Source organism: Diadema setosum, chromosome 10 (assembly GCF_964275005.1).
Source record: "Diadema setosum chromosome 10, eeDiaSeto1, whole genome shotgun sequence".
Lineage (NCBI taxonomy): Eukaryota > Metazoa > Echinodermata > Echinoidea > Diadematoida > Diadematidae > Diadema > Diadema setosum.
Genome location: NC_092694.1, coordinates 31935895 through 31947977, shown reverse-complemented (window position 1 = coordinate 31947977; position 12083 = coordinate 31935895). Strand labels below are relative to the sequence as shown.

The 12083-nt window shown below is 38.5% G+C and overlaps 1 protein-coding gene across 1 annotated transcript in view; it reads left to right on the top strand.

The window, feature by feature from the left end:
- The window catches only part of LOC140233942 (hephaestin-like protein), a 53644-nt gene that overhangs the window by 2035 nt on the left and 39526 nt on the right, over positions 1-12083 (top strand). The window contains exons 2-3 of the mRNA XM_072314028.1: positions 10698-10942; positions 11699-11905. Coding sequence (XP_072170129.1) covers positions 10698-10942; positions 11699-11905 — 452 coding nt within the window. The remainder of the gene's footprint in view (positions 1-10697; positions 10943-11698; positions 11906-12083) is intronic.

The window sequence follows — 12083 nt, the reverse complement described above, 5'->3', positions numbered from 1 at the left end:
TGAAAATTGGTTTTGAAATGGTTGAGATAGCCAAACCAGAGCAATCCTAATGATGGGATCCACCTTTTATTAGGATTGCTTTGTTTTTACTTTGTTCTTGGATGTCTCAGCCGTTTCAAATCTGAATTTCATTTAATAAACTTTCAATTCCTCTTGGATTTAAAAGCTCTTTATTATTTCATAAGTGGTTTCATGGTATCTTGCAAAATGCTAAAAGTTCAGTCCTCATCTCCACCATTAATACCATACCATCCCTTCAAGCTTTTGTAACTCAGCTACAAGCAGGGCACTTTGATCTGGGGCATGACCCTGGGCACCTGTTACCTCACGAAGGCTTAGTGTAGTTGGTTGAAACATCACATAAAAACTTACTTGCGTGCCATTCACAAACACTGCATGATCCAAAAATGTTTGTGTGTGTGTGTGTGTGTGGGGGGGGGGGGGGGTTGGGGGGTGGGGGGGGGGGGGATTAACCCATTCCTTACAGGAACCTGGTTCCCATGGGAGCAACTGATATACAGGAACCTGGTATACCAGGTTCCCAAGATGACTTAGGACAAGAGGTGCCTGCTTCTGTTGCCTAAATCAGTGTTTCTTTGTGTTATAATGCCCAGAAAAATGGGTTTGATAAAAAGATTTATAGAGTTTATTGTATCACCATTTGTTCTCTTCCTGTTGGAAAAATGCGTATATTACAGTATTATTTACCTCTTTTCTGATTTAGTTTGCACTTGCTCTGCTATAAAACTCGTATGAGCATGTACATAGCGATCAAAGCTGAGTTCAGTAGATTTCTGTGTTCGCTGACCCCAGTCATCCCAATCAGTTGCCTGGTTTTGTAAAGAACAAAAGAGTCTGTGAGCCCATCAGCGCATGCTCTATTCATACCTCGCACCAGATCGATATTTCCATAGTTCAAGGGCACATGTATAGTTGACCGTGGAGAGGGGAAACATGTACCATTTGACTGCTTTCGCACAGGTGGATTGCCAACCTGTCCGTTCTCTGTCGACGGGCAAAAAGAATCTCGTTCTGGGGCATGAAAGGCACTCAGAGAATTGCGGAAGGAACCTCGGGTTAAAAAAAGTCAAGATTGATTGATTCTGTCATGCAATGTTGATTGTAATACTACATTTGTCACACACAATAAGTATAATTATCTAATTCAAGTTGAAGTTTATTTCACATTTGACAGCATAATACACGGTCATCTCACTTTTTTATGGAGAGAAATAACAAGATATTGTGGATTGAACAGAGTCAAGAACAATAATTGAAACTTTATAGTAACCGTACATTGTAATGAGTACTGAAGTAATGAAAGTGAAGTATATCAATATACATTGTTATACTTATACATAATCATTTTTCCATATCATTGCCCTTTTTGGGTAAAATTCCTTTTGGCTGGAGGTGAACATAAAAACCCTACTTGTAGATCCCTCCCCAACTCCCCTACCCTATTAATTCCCTTGCTCTGATATATTTCTCTCTGTTCCTCTCTCTCTTCTTCTTCTCTCTCTCTCACCAAGTTTCTCTATCTCTGTCCTTATCTCTCTCTCTCTCTCTCTCTCTCTGTTTTATTCTATATGTGTCTTCTCTGTCTTTCTATGCTTTGTCTCTGTGTTCTGTGTCTCCTTTTCTAATTCTCTTTTTTTTTGTTTTGTTCATTTTTTTTTGTCCCTACCTCACTGCCTACCCATCTGTTTTCTGCTCATATTATCCCACTCTCTATCTGCAATATATCTTCCCAACATGTATGTAACATATGAAATATAAACATATTTATGATTATATTCCCACTCTCATTTCTCTGTGTGTTTTCTATTCTCAGTGTCTCCATCTCTTGCCTTTCTATTTTATTAAAGGACTTTGAATGCATGTTGCCCTTAAGCCTGCATGACCCTCGTCATGAGTCATTTCAACCCATTGGATGTAGGAAGAATCACTCTTTTCCTTGAACTACTACCATTTTGTCTATTTTAGCAATTACAGTCCACATATTCCTTCAGGTCCAAGACTTTCTTTGAAGAAATAAACTTTATCGCTATCCACATTGAAATTGGTACAAGAGTGACTTCATAAAGGGGAATTTGCAAAGCAAATTTTGAGTGAGCAGTGAATGCCACCTTAGTATATCTATCACAAATCCTTTTAGAATTCTGCCAGAAAACTTATGTTATCTATTCAGACAGAAAGATCCGGTCTAAAGTACCCCTTCTATTTACATCATTATCATTGTCGAGGCAATACACCCCAAATCTTTGTCCACAACACAGTCTTTGCATCCACTTGGTCAAATCACGGCTGCCAACAATGTTTGCAAAACCTATTACAGAAGATCAATGTTCAGTGGGGTATTGTAACACTTCATTTTGATATTCTGAGTACCTTTCAGATAGAAGCTAGTGCTAAAATTCACCTTTGCATGATGTAATAGAATAGTTGGAAAGCCTGGGAAGTTAAAGGTAAACATTCATTTTGATAGTATGTAGAACATTGAAGCACATTGTTGAAATTGGAAGCCTTGCTTGTCAAACTTGATTGAGGTATCACTGGAGATTCCACAATCCATCTGTTGGATGTAATGTGATAGTCTAGCATACACTTTAACATTACTGACTGAGCTCCAAATCTCTAAGGGTGCGTTTGAGCGCTCTCCTAAAGTGAACTGTACCGTACCATACCACGCTGGAGGAGCGTTCGAACGCTCCTAAAGTGCACCGTACCGTACTGTACCGAGCCAAAAGTGGATCACTTCCCGATGTGCTCCAAAAGCGTACCAAAGCGTACCAAAAGTTCGTTGTAAAGCATGCGCGTATCATGCGCATACGTCACAATGCGAAGACATCATTCTCTTTGTTCGTGACAGCTGTAAGTAGGTCAAGCGCCAGGTGAATGACCTTCTTGCTACAAACAAGCGTGACCTTTTCTAGAAATGACCCGAGAGGTACGCTTTCTCAACAGAGCATTTGAACGCTCCCAAACTGGCACAGTACGGTACGGTACGCTTTAGTTCAGTTCGCTTTGGTTCGCTTTAGAGCGCTCGAACGCACCCTAACCCATTGTGTGCTGTGAGTGCTACTTGGTACAGAAAACCCCATAGCGTTGTATACACTGTCCAAAGTCCATGGCACAGAAAGAGGTAATTATTTGTGTGTCCATATCCTGACAGGAACTCATGGAAGGCTCCCTGATTTGGGAATTATTTTAGCCTACTGAGAATGATGCATTAAGTGCATATGGGTATGGGACACATCCAGTTTCCAGACTGCTCTTTGGTACCGGTACCTCTCCAGATTCAGTGTATGCTGACACGAAACTGAGTCGCTGAATGCAGACTTGTTGATAATCGATGAATGGTTGAGAAGGAATAGATTAGCTCTTGATGTTAACAAATGTGAATTTCTTTTGATTGGAACTAAAAAAAAGACTCAAATCTGTCAAAGTTCCAAATGTATATATTCAAAATATTCCAATTTCCCGGGTCACTCACTGTAAGTACGTGGGAGTTTTCATAGATAACTGGGATAAACACATTGACTATTTGGCAAAAAAGATAGCCAAAGATATTTATTTGTTAAAGAGAATAAGATATTGTGTTACTCAACAAGCTGCATTTACATTTTACAAATCTGTCATACAGAGTAGATTAGAATATTGTAGCATTATTTGGGAAGATACTAGGAAAGGAAGACTGGATAAATTACAGAAATTGCAAAATAGAGCTCTCAGGATTATATTGAAGAAGGAATGGAGTTTTCCCAGTCAGGATTTGTTTGATATTGTGAAAATTGATAATAATTGATAGAGAATGTAAGCCTGTAAGCCTGTAAGCTCAAGTGTTTTTTTCTTTTCTTCTTCTTCTTCTTCTTCTTCTTCTTCTTCTTCTTCTTCTTCCTCTTCTTCAGTATGATTTTGTGTATTATGATGTTTTTGTATTACGTGATGTAACTGTTTTTTTATTAAGATGCACGGACTTGTTGAAGAACAGCCTGTGGCTGAAACAAGTGACCGTGTGGAAATAATGAATGAATGAATGAATGAATGAGATGGCAGCTTGGTTTAAATGCTTGACTTGCATTTGAATGATGTTTGTTAGAAAATCTTGCAGTGTATGGAATGGAGAACATAATATTATTACCTTTGATTTCAGTTCTTCATGTAAGCAAAATCATCCCCCCCCCCATATCAGCATTTTTAACTGTTATTCTGCCCTGTTGGGCTGGCCAGATATCCTGAGATAAAGGTAAAACAATAAAAGCTGAAGGAAGTGAGAAATGTAGGCCTACTAAATGGCGAAAAAACACGTTGCGGAAAGTGATATGATTTACGAGGTACAGGAGGTCATTGATATCAAGTAAATGCTGATCTAATTTGAGCAAAAGTGGTATTGACCCTGGGAAAATGGAATAAACCTTTGAGAAAACTTTATCCTATCCATTTCAAGTTCAACTGAACTTTAGATTAGAAAAAAAGGCAATTTCCTACATAATTACCATATGTATTTGGAATTACAGTTATTTCATAAGATTGCAGAGTTGTAATATTAGGACAAGATGATTTGAGAGAGAACACCTCCATATGGTAAGTGTATTTCCTTTTGAACAAAAATATTCTTCTTTATGCCCAAAACAATGAACAAAATGTAACAAAGTGACATCAGTGCTTCACTTTAATGTCTTATTTCACCATCAAATGAACTAATAATGAAAGTTGAGTTCTCCAATCTAGATAGCTGTATATGGCATGAAATTTCTTCCAGAAACAATAGAGACCTAACTTTTAAAGTTATGTACCTTTCGAGGGTCCAACTTCATCGTCCTCTTTCACAGATTCTAGGACAAGTTTGAAAAAGTAATTCAGATTGATTTTCAGATTAGTTCAGTTTGTTTTAGTTTTGCACGGTACCTGCTTCAGCCAATGGCTGTTTTTCAGCTGGTCTGTACGGATAAAAAGAAAAATGCAGACATCAGTACATACAAAAACGCACATGTAAATGGAATGTCTGAAGATGGTAAAGATGTTGCTTGAATTACACATGCAGTAGGTCCCATTCACTCACAAGAGTTTAGCACTTAGCAGTTTCTAGATCACGATGCAAAAATCTATTTTATTCACCACCTTTCACACATGGCTAAAGACACTCAGTTGGCTGTGATCAAAACACTTTAAATATCCAAACTGTACAGCACAGGAATAACAGTCTATATATATTTCATAAAAATGCATTGTTGCTTTTTGGTCAAACTATGTGAAGAAAGTTAAAGAGGGTTTGAAAAATAAAAGTCTAGATGGACTGAATTTTTGCATCACAGTGTGGATTGCAATAGTTTTCGAATAGTGATTTGTTTTGTGCCACACACAAAAAGTTTTGCATTGTGTCGCAAAAAAAAAAATAAAAAAAAATAGAATGATTAGAAAGTAAACATATGTTTAAGGGTATGTGAGTGAACAGATCCAGTGTGAGCTATCATGTTGTTAATTCGCATTTTGACATAATAATTGAGATTGCTCTCAAAATCTTTCAGGAAAGCAAGGTTTTCCCCATCAAAATGCAACAATTTCCAGTAGAGCACTGCACATTAGATGACAATGTGTGTCATATAGTATATCATCCCTGGGGTGACATGACCTTGTCATGTCAACTGGCATGTAATTGTTTTTCCCCTCTCCTAAAAATTCATGATTTTTAGAGATTCAAGGTCTTTTTACCCAATGGCTATTAGCCAAATGATATCAGAATCATGTAGCCACTGGTTACTGGAGATCATTACCTTGCCAAATACTGCAATATTTTGCATGCATCATTTTGAAACAAGAGAAAAACAATCCCATGAGAAAGTCATAGGAGACCTATCCTTGTACCACTTTCCCTGGAGGGCTGTACATCAACTGTGATACAGCGAAACAAGTTGGCATTGAAAAGAATGAGCGTCAACCTTTGCCAACAGAACATTTCTTAAGCCTTTGCATGTCAGGTACAGTGTGCAGTGTGCAGTGTGTACAAAGCTATGCAGGTTTTTTGTGCCAATCCGCACTTGTAGCACATTCAGCTTAAAGTGTTGATCATGTTTCAAGGTTGAAAAATCTATAATGGTACTGCTTGCATCCAGATTCTTTTGCGCTTCTGTGTATGTATGTGAAACTTAGGACAAATTTAAGGACAAGAAGTTCACCCAAATATAGGCCCTTATGTATGGATTAAAGGTCCTGTTTACCTTTGGGAGCAGTGATTTTAAAAATGTTCAAGAAATCACTTTTGGTGCATATGTATCACAAAATATCCTACTATATAAAAATTTTGCAATAAAGCCTAAAATATATGGAGATATCACTATTTTAGGCTAAACTATAACTGTAGACGGTTTAGTCTAAGAACATTTTTATTACCCGTGGTACAACCATTGTTCACATTTTGTATATTAAACGATACTTAACATTGATTATACTGGTTCAAATCTTTACATTGGTTGACAGGTCATGAAATGGAACTTGTTAAAGTTGTAAAAATATACACGAATTCAGAAAGAAACGCATACAAAATTGCATATTGAAGATAGGAACATGAACTTTAATCTTCTAAACTGTGTTGCCAATGTAGGAATCAAGTGAAAAATTTAAAATGATTCTGTACCTGAAATAGACAATTAAAATAAACAGCAAAGTACTCAAATGTGCTATCATGATTCATTCGCAAATTGCATTATTATTTCAAGCTGCATTATGCCTCAATATCAGTTGTAATATAACCCAAATTTTGAGTTCACAATATGCAAGCATTTATATAAAGGTAAGCACTATTTGGGCACCCGTCCCGCTTCATCATGAATATTCATCAGGCAGTAAGATACTGTACTAGTAAATGGCAGAACGCTGGATACGTGCCATAGAATGTAAAAACGTATCGCCGGGAAATATTAAAATCTTGAAAAATTGCATCAACGGGGAATGTTAAAACGTCTCGCCGGGATATGGAAAAATGTTCAGTTTTGCCGGGAAATGTAAAAACGCTGCCGGGAAATGTAAAAATCATGTATTTCCACAGTATTATGGATACATGTAGATGATGAATATATTCATGATGAAGCGGGACGGGTGCCCAAATAATGCTTACCTTATATAAACCATCACGAAAGACATGGTGTTCTTTTTCATTTTCCATAAATGCCACTTCTAATTTGACTACCCTTCTTTCCTTTATTTCATCTTCTACTACACACAGACACTTACACCCACCCACACACATATACACACACACACACTTACACACGCAAGTACACAAGTTGTTTGCTGTGAACTGCTTGTTAAGTTTGTTCAACTGTAATTGTTATGGCACCATGAGGCATGATTAGTTTCAAAAGGGACTTTCCCTCCCATGTACCGCTTCTCCTTCTCCCTACCCCCCCCCCCCTTCCTCTGCACGAAATCTGACTTGACCTTTAGACACCACATAAATCTGGAGGCCACACGTCTCTCTGATGTAAGCCCAATGCAAGTATCTTCTGCCTTTCTTTGGTAGATTATGGCATTCTTCCAGGAAGAACCTGGTTTTATATTCTCATCAGATGATGATTATATTAACCCATATGGGGCCGACGCACCTGTGTACACAAACACCCAAGTGGCCCAGCGCCGTTCGCACACACACGCCGACAAACAGACAACTCTCCAAACAATCGCTCTTCATTAGCAAGCAATTAAAAAAACATAGACAAGTTTATATCATATGAAAGAGGAAAACAATCTTTTTAATATGGTATATAACATGCTGCCATTTAATGCATAGTACAGTCATAGTACTCAGCGGAAGTGAATGACGTCATTCACATGTCATTTTATACACAACTGGATATTCCGTATGTGGCCCCTGCGGCGTTTGGACGAACTACGGAATATCCCGTAGATAGCCCGATATGGGTTAAAGGGATCGTCTAGTTTTGGTTTTGGTAACTTCAGGTCTCAAACATTTTGTGGTGAGATACTGAGAAACCTCTTCTAAAATGTGAAAGGACATGTAGTTTCAAGAGGAATTCAATGCTTATTTGATGAAAATTGGTTTTGAAATGGCCGAGATATTCAAAACAGAGCAATTCTAATAAAAGGTGGGACCCACTTTTTTTTACGATTGTTTTGTTTTACTTTGTTTTTGGATGTCTCAGCCATTCCAAAACCAATTTTTATCAAATAAACTTCGAATTCCTCTTAGAGTAGTATGCTCTGTACTATTTCATAAGTGGTTTCTTGGTATCTTGCAAAAAGTTAAAAGCCAAATCTCAATCTTTACCAATACCATCCCTTTAAAGGAAGTCGCTTACTGCCATTGGTAGATTGTGGCATTCTTCCAGGAAGAACCTGGACATGTGTTCCCATCAAATGTTAATTATGTATAATGGTGTGCCAAGAAGAAGTGACAGAAAATGGAGGGGGAGGGGTAAATTGGAGGGGACATTAACAGAATAATGACTGTCTCGATTACTGGTAGGTGTTTTTTTGTTTTTTTTAACCAGTTGAAGATGCGCGCCCCAGAATTCTCAAACAGGTGTCTATGGGAAATAGCAGGGTGCTACATAAGCACTTGCCCGATTGCCTGGGGCAAGCGAAAAATCAAATTTGGGCGAGTGTTTTTGAACAGTGAGAACAAATGCTTTCCCGAATTGGGCAAGCAAAGTTTTGAAGCCACCTTTTTTTTTCCCACTTATTCCCCCCAACAAACCCACAAAGTCTACCATACAGAAGCCCAAGACAATGACTCCTGAGACAGTGATGCAAGACACTTCATATTTCACTTCAGCAACTTTCCAAAACTTACATGAAGCAATGCAATGCAACAACAACACTTCACTGGACCAAGTTTGTTACTCCATTGTTTTGAGAATCAATATGCGCTGTTTATTCAAATGATTGTGTTTTATCAAGCCCTTGACTTACACATGATTTTCTATATTATACTTCCTTATATTTTGGACTTTCTTTTCGGGCAAGCAAAATTACTGTTTGGGCAAGTGTTTTGCAGCAAATTTGACAAAAAGTTATGTAGCACCCTGAATAGTATAGCAAAATCAGTCCGTCCGCAATGGGTAAAAGGGGCGGGGGAATACTGTAAAACAGGAAACATTCGTGGCATGAAACTTTTGCAATTTATCACTGGCATTCAATGCACTGACTAGACAAAACCTTTCATGTGCATTATGTATTTTGTGAATCTTGGCTCCTTGCAAAATTTACAAAATTTTCTGGTTTGGACAGTACGGTGTGTCACAAGTTTCATTTTATATTTATTTTAATGTTTTTGTTGCTTCTACCGCACAGAAAACCAAACCACAATGTTTTGGGTTTGGGGATATTCTCCATATCCTATGAGCCAGGATATCCCCTCAAAGTGTCAATAAATTCAGATTTCTTTTGTTTTTGAGACATCACATGAGGCATATCCCAATATTATGTCACGTAGTCAGTGCTGGATATGGAAGAAATGTCATCATCTGAAAAAAAGACACGTCTTGCATTATTAAAGGAACCATCTGTGCTACCTTACCCTTAATAAAATTTGTATCTAGTTGTAGATTTGCTAATCATTTTTTGGTTATACTACATACATGTAGTCCAGTAAAATGTAGATAAGCCTTCAGGTCTTCTAATGATATTGTCAAACCAAACAAACGAACAAACAAAGTAAACTTGGCAGAATTCATATATCTGCGACCAGACAGGCATATCTCACACTTGCAACTTGATTCACAACTATTTAAAGTTTTCAATTTCAGCCTATGTCTGGAGTTTTGAAAATGATAAGCCTGTGTCTGGAAGAGGCGGGGGGGGGGGGGGGGGGGGGGGGAGGAGGATGGATTTCCTCTTTAGTCATGAAATTTAGTATTTCAGTGCTGAAATATAATACAGACAAAACCCCAACTAATATTTCACTCTGACATCAGGTTGATAAATGTCAGAAGTATGAAGTATTTCTAGAAATGCAAGTGACTGAGGACTGTCAAAATGGGACTATCCACTTATGTAAATGTTAAATTGCATTGAAAGAGAAGATATGTGGCCGTCAATCTTAATTGTGTTTTTCTTTTTTTGCTTCCTGGACCATAAAGTGGTATCTCATCATATCATTAATTTTGATTGAAAATGGGCATATCTTACTTTGTATTCAGAACTCACTATGTTCTATCCTTTTATATATGATTTTAGAATTAATACTGTGACTTTTTTCTTCTCTTTGCGCGGCTAAAAATTTATTTGGGTTTTAACATTATCTTGAACTAAATTTTCCAGGCAACATAACTCAGTTCACAGATCTCAAAAAGGCCCGTGTGATGTTTGCGCCACCCCACTGCTTAGTTGACTCCTAGTTGATTGTCAATGCTTACACTAGTTAGAAAGGAGACCATTGAATAAGGCTCTGTAGTCTTCACCTACACGTACAGCTTTCAGTCTACCATATCATAGCCATCAGGCTAAACTCAGGCAGATCCAGAAATTCTGTAGAATTAAAGGGGGGCGAAAGCACCCCCATTTTTTTCTTCTTATTTCTTTTGTTTTAACGAAAACTTAAAAAAGTAAAGGGGGGGGGGGGGTAGTGCGCCCGGTGCGCTCCGTCCTGGAGCCGCTACTGAAACTTTATGTTTTAGAAAACTAAAGAGCTGCTCCATTTGCGTAATTGCTTCTTTATGTTCCTTTCCTCCGTGCAGTCCTGAAGGCCAGTATGTGATCCAAGGTCCGGACCGCATCGGCAGCGTGTACAAGAAGGCCCTGTATTATGAGTACACGGACGACACCTACATGGAGCGGGTCCCTAAGTCTGCCTGGCAGGGCTTTCTGGGACCCATGCTCTATGCCGAGGTCGGGGACACCATCCTGGTGCATGCCAATAACATGGCATCCAAGAACTTCAGTTTCCATCCGCACGGAGTCTTTTACTTTAAAGATTCCGAAGGTAAGTACATGTACACTGTAGAAGTTTTTTGGGTAGCTGTGCTATGTGAGCACCCAACTTGCCATAGTCCTCAACTTTCCTTACATTGTACAATATTGCCTTGTTTCTTACTCACAAAAGAACAAAATCTGTAAACATAGATTTTAAAAATACTGACAGAAATCATAAAATGATCTGAGGTGTCATTCCTTTTTGTCTTTTGTTGCCTTTTTGTTTTGAGAATCATGATTGGGAAACATCTTTGGACCTTCATTTAAATCATGATGGGAATTCTGATTGTAATCATGACCCTCCACCATTCCAGTTGCCTTTACACGAGGCTAAAATGCATCATTCGAATCATGATTCTAGCTGTGATCCATCAGTAGGATCGTGATTCAAATTATGCGCTTGTGGCACGTGTGACAATTACACTGACAGCCAGATAGTTCCTTTTATGTTTGCTAGAGGTTCCATCCTTGCCCCACACACCACAGCAAGTCAGTCCAGGATGTTCAGTAATCAATTTGTGACCATTTACACTCAAAGGAAGGTTCTGTTGACATGGCAGAATGTATATTTGACCAGGAAGTAAGTTGACCTTAAGAAGAAGACTGGTCAACATGTACAAGTGAATGATATGGTGCTGGTCCAGTGGGAGTGACCAAACAGCAATTTTCAATCAGGTAGAACATACTTTAAAAATAATAATTGCTTAAACAGGCATGTGATTGTTGTTTTTTAGTCCTTCTTTTTTACCCTTGCTTGTTTATTAAGGTGCTGTGTATGAGGACAATGTCCCGGAGAAGGGAGGGGACTACCTCCCACCAGGGACCAGCCACACCTACCGGTGGGTCGCCAATGAAAGGGCGGGGCCAGCCGAGGGTGGTCCAAACTGTGTGCCCTGGATGTACCACTCCCACATCGAGAGCACTTTTGGCACTAACAGCGGCCTGGTCGGATTCATGCTTATCTGTCGGGCAGGTAAATTAAATTTTGATAGAGGATATTCACTAAAATGATATGATTCTTCAAAATTTGGTACTCCAAACCCATTGAAATATGTGACAGAAAACCTCAACCTACAGGTACCACCATATTACTTTCTAGAGAAAGGGCCTGACATATAATGAGGTCTAAGACAACAAGGGGATGCAGAACT